This window comes from Aplysia californica, unplaced genomic scaffold, assembly GCF_000002075.1.
Source record: "Aplysia californica isolate F4 #8 unplaced genomic scaffold, AplCal3.0 scaffold00084, whole genome shotgun sequence".
Classification (NCBI taxonomy): domain Eukaryota; kingdom Metazoa; phylum Mollusca; class Gastropoda; order Aplysiida; family Aplysiidae; genus Aplysia; species Aplysia californica.
The window spans coordinates 1,512,581-1,515,542 of NW_004797354.1; the positions used below are offsets into that span (position 1 = coordinate 1,512,581).

The 2,962-nt window shown below is 42.7% G+C and overlaps 1 protein-coding gene across 1 annotated transcript in view; it reads left to right on the forward strand.

The window, feature by feature from the left end:
• LOC118477403 overlaps positions 1–1,828 on the forward strand; it is an 8,819-nt gene extending 6,991 nt beyond the window's left edge. Inside the window, exons 5-6 of the mRNA XM_035968805.1 lie at positions 978–1,160; positions 1,730–1,828. Of these exons, the coding sequence (XP_035824698.1) occupies positions 978–1,160; positions 1,730–1,828 (282 nt within the window). The remainder of the gene's footprint in view (positions 1–977; positions 1,161–1,729) is intronic.
• The last annotated feature ends 1,134 nt before the right edge of the window (positions 1,829–2,962 follow it).

The window sequence follows — 2,962 nt, forward strand, 5'->3', positions numbered from 1 at the left end:
TATATAATATAATATAATATACACGTGGGACGATCACTATTAAAAACAAGCAGGAAACGACAAATGCAGTTTTGGGGGACACCTGAATATACATAAAGGTCTTGAGCATCTTGCTCTCACTGGCAAAATTGAAAGCCAACGAGGCAGGGGTAGGCCCAGAGCAACATACTTAGGGAACCTAAACAAAAAGGTAACGGGGAAAGATCAGCGAATCGTTAAGAGCATCCGAGCAAAGGAATTACTGGCGATGATCACCGATGTCTACCCCAGATCTGTCTCTAGATGATGATGTTATATAATATACACATATTATTATACATGCAGTGGTGCTCAAAACTTTTTATTATTCAATTGCATGAGCACCCACTAACAGTAAATGAAAGAAGCCTGCAACAAGCACTAGCCAAATATTTTATCAATACAAGGTCCTCACTGATATCTTGACGGCCATTATTATGTCTACAGCGCCGTAGAACATCTAGTATGTCATGAAAAGAAAGAGAACAAATTGATGTTTTTGATTCGTTAGTTTGAACTCCTGGCACAAAAACAATCTTTGCAATGGAAATATTTCCTCAGTGCAGCTATGAACAGCTAACAGACAACTTGGTGCTGCCAAGTAAGCACAAGCTTCAGTCGTGTGTGGAATCTGTTGAAGTAGACGAAGTGCTATGAAAAACAAGCTTTCGAGAAAATGCAGAAACCACCACAGCGAAACGCTTTTCTCTTGGTGGACGAAGTCCACATTTGACCAAATGTTGCATTTTCTGGTGAGATGCTAAGTGGCATGGCGAAGAACAATCCAGACAGCAAAGCAACTCACATGTTGGCTGTCATGATGAAGTTGTTGCATAAAAGTGAACCAACAGTATTGCAAGTTGTTTGAACGGCCAGGGGGATGTAGTGCAACAGCCAAACATCCACCTGACGACAGACGTGTTTGGGTTCTGCTGTTTGACACTGGGCATCTCCTCAAGTGCATTCGCAACATCTGGCTCAGCGAAAAGTGCCAGATTATCAGTCCTGACAACCAAACTATGGCCTCGTTTGCTGACGTCAAGCAAATCTACAAAGAAGAGAAAAACTGCATTCTGAAGACTACCCCTCTCACCCAAGCTGCTGTCAACCCTTCCAGACTTCAGTTGCAGAATGTGCAGCATGTCTTGAGAGTTTTATAATGATACCCGAGCTATATGAACGCGATAAGGTTTGGTCACCGTCTGTTGAGGTGTCCCTTAAAAAGTGTGTGAATAGTGAACGCTTTATTGCTTGAGTGTTCCCTTCTTATGCAGGATGAACGAAATTGGTGTTTTTGGTAACAAATAAATTTAGTTCTAGAAATCAGAGTGACAAAAAAGAAAAAAAAAAGTAAAAGCATTAGGTCCTCATATTAGCTCAAAGACATTAAAATCATACACCATCTCATTTACTATGCCCTTGACTATCTTCAATCTGCGCTGTCTTAATTGTGCACGCCCAATTTTTTGCACCACGAGCCGCTCCTGCTCACTTGTCACATCATTTCAGTAGTGTGTTTATGGTCGTGAGGTCATGTAGGCCTGTCCCACACATTTGAAGCCTCGAAATGTGGAATTTAGTTGGAAACGAAAGAAGAATCAACATGCTGAGACTTTCATTCGAAAAAAACAACAACAAAAACCATGAAAGGGCGATTGGACGATTGAAATCTGGGGAGTCTGCTGAACATGTCGCAAAATTAATGTTACAGGCTTGCACGTCTCCACCATCTACAGTCTACATGTCCTACAAGCCTCCGGTCCAGACGGCCACGTCGCAGGCCAGTTCTGACCCCTCACCACCGCCGTGACTGACTTCTGTGGGCACAGGCTCACACGAACTCGAGAAGCAGACAATCGAGTAGGATGATGTTTGCCGACAATAGTAGATTCTGCGTTAATCCGTCAAATGGTGCTTACATGTGTGGCGCACAGAACCGATGTGCTACGCTGATGGCAACGTCGTGGAGGTGAGGGTTAAACATCACGAAGTCATCGGTCTAAATCAAAGAACTGGACCAGTGTTCTTCCAGAATGTGGGTCATGGACAAGGAAATGTGGTCAGAGAACAGCGCTACATTGACAAATTTCTTCAGCCTCATGTGGTGCCCTTTTTCCAGAGGCACCTACATTTCTTTTTCCAGCAGACAACGCGAGACCTTAAAATGCTCGTATAACGCAGCAGCTCCTGGGGCAGATCAACATCAATCTCTTGCCTCATCTGGCTCGTTCACCTGATTTAAAACCCAATTGAGCACGTTAGGGACACTACCCAGAGGCAGTTCAACCAGTTGCAACCACCACCAGGGACAGCTGCTCAATTAGCTGAAGCCATTGGCCAGGTGTTGGTACAAATCCAAGTTCGACAAATAAAAACTCTCATGAACTCCATGGGTCAGTGCAGGTCATACAAGGTACTGACTTTCTGCCCCAAGGTCAAGGTCACAGAAATAACATAGTCGGGCTAAATCTACACTAAAAGCAGCCACCTACTGGCACTATCATTGCTGTGTTAATTGGATGAATTAACATGTTATTTTCCTATGACAAACCTCTGTTGAGGGCAGTGTGTTTTATGAATGCTTTAGTTGTTCTTGCTTCTTTTGCCTCTCAGTACATTATATTACACGAATTTTCCTCAGTTCACCCAGGTGAAAATGAATACTCGGCTGTAAACTTTAAAAAAAATCTTGTCAGCTGGTTTGTGTTTAAGCGCTTACACTGTATGTTTCCTAGGAAGCCGACATTGTTTCTAAGTGTTATTGGGTCTTCTGGGTAACGATAGGCTAATATTCACCATCTTTAGTGACTGTCCCGCATTCACAGAAGGGTTGACCATATATAGAATTTCAGAACTTTAATTTTGTTAGTCATTGAGATGTTTCTATTTTTCAGGATTGGGCTAATTCTTTTTTTAAACTAGCCTTAGCCATCGCAGTTCTCTG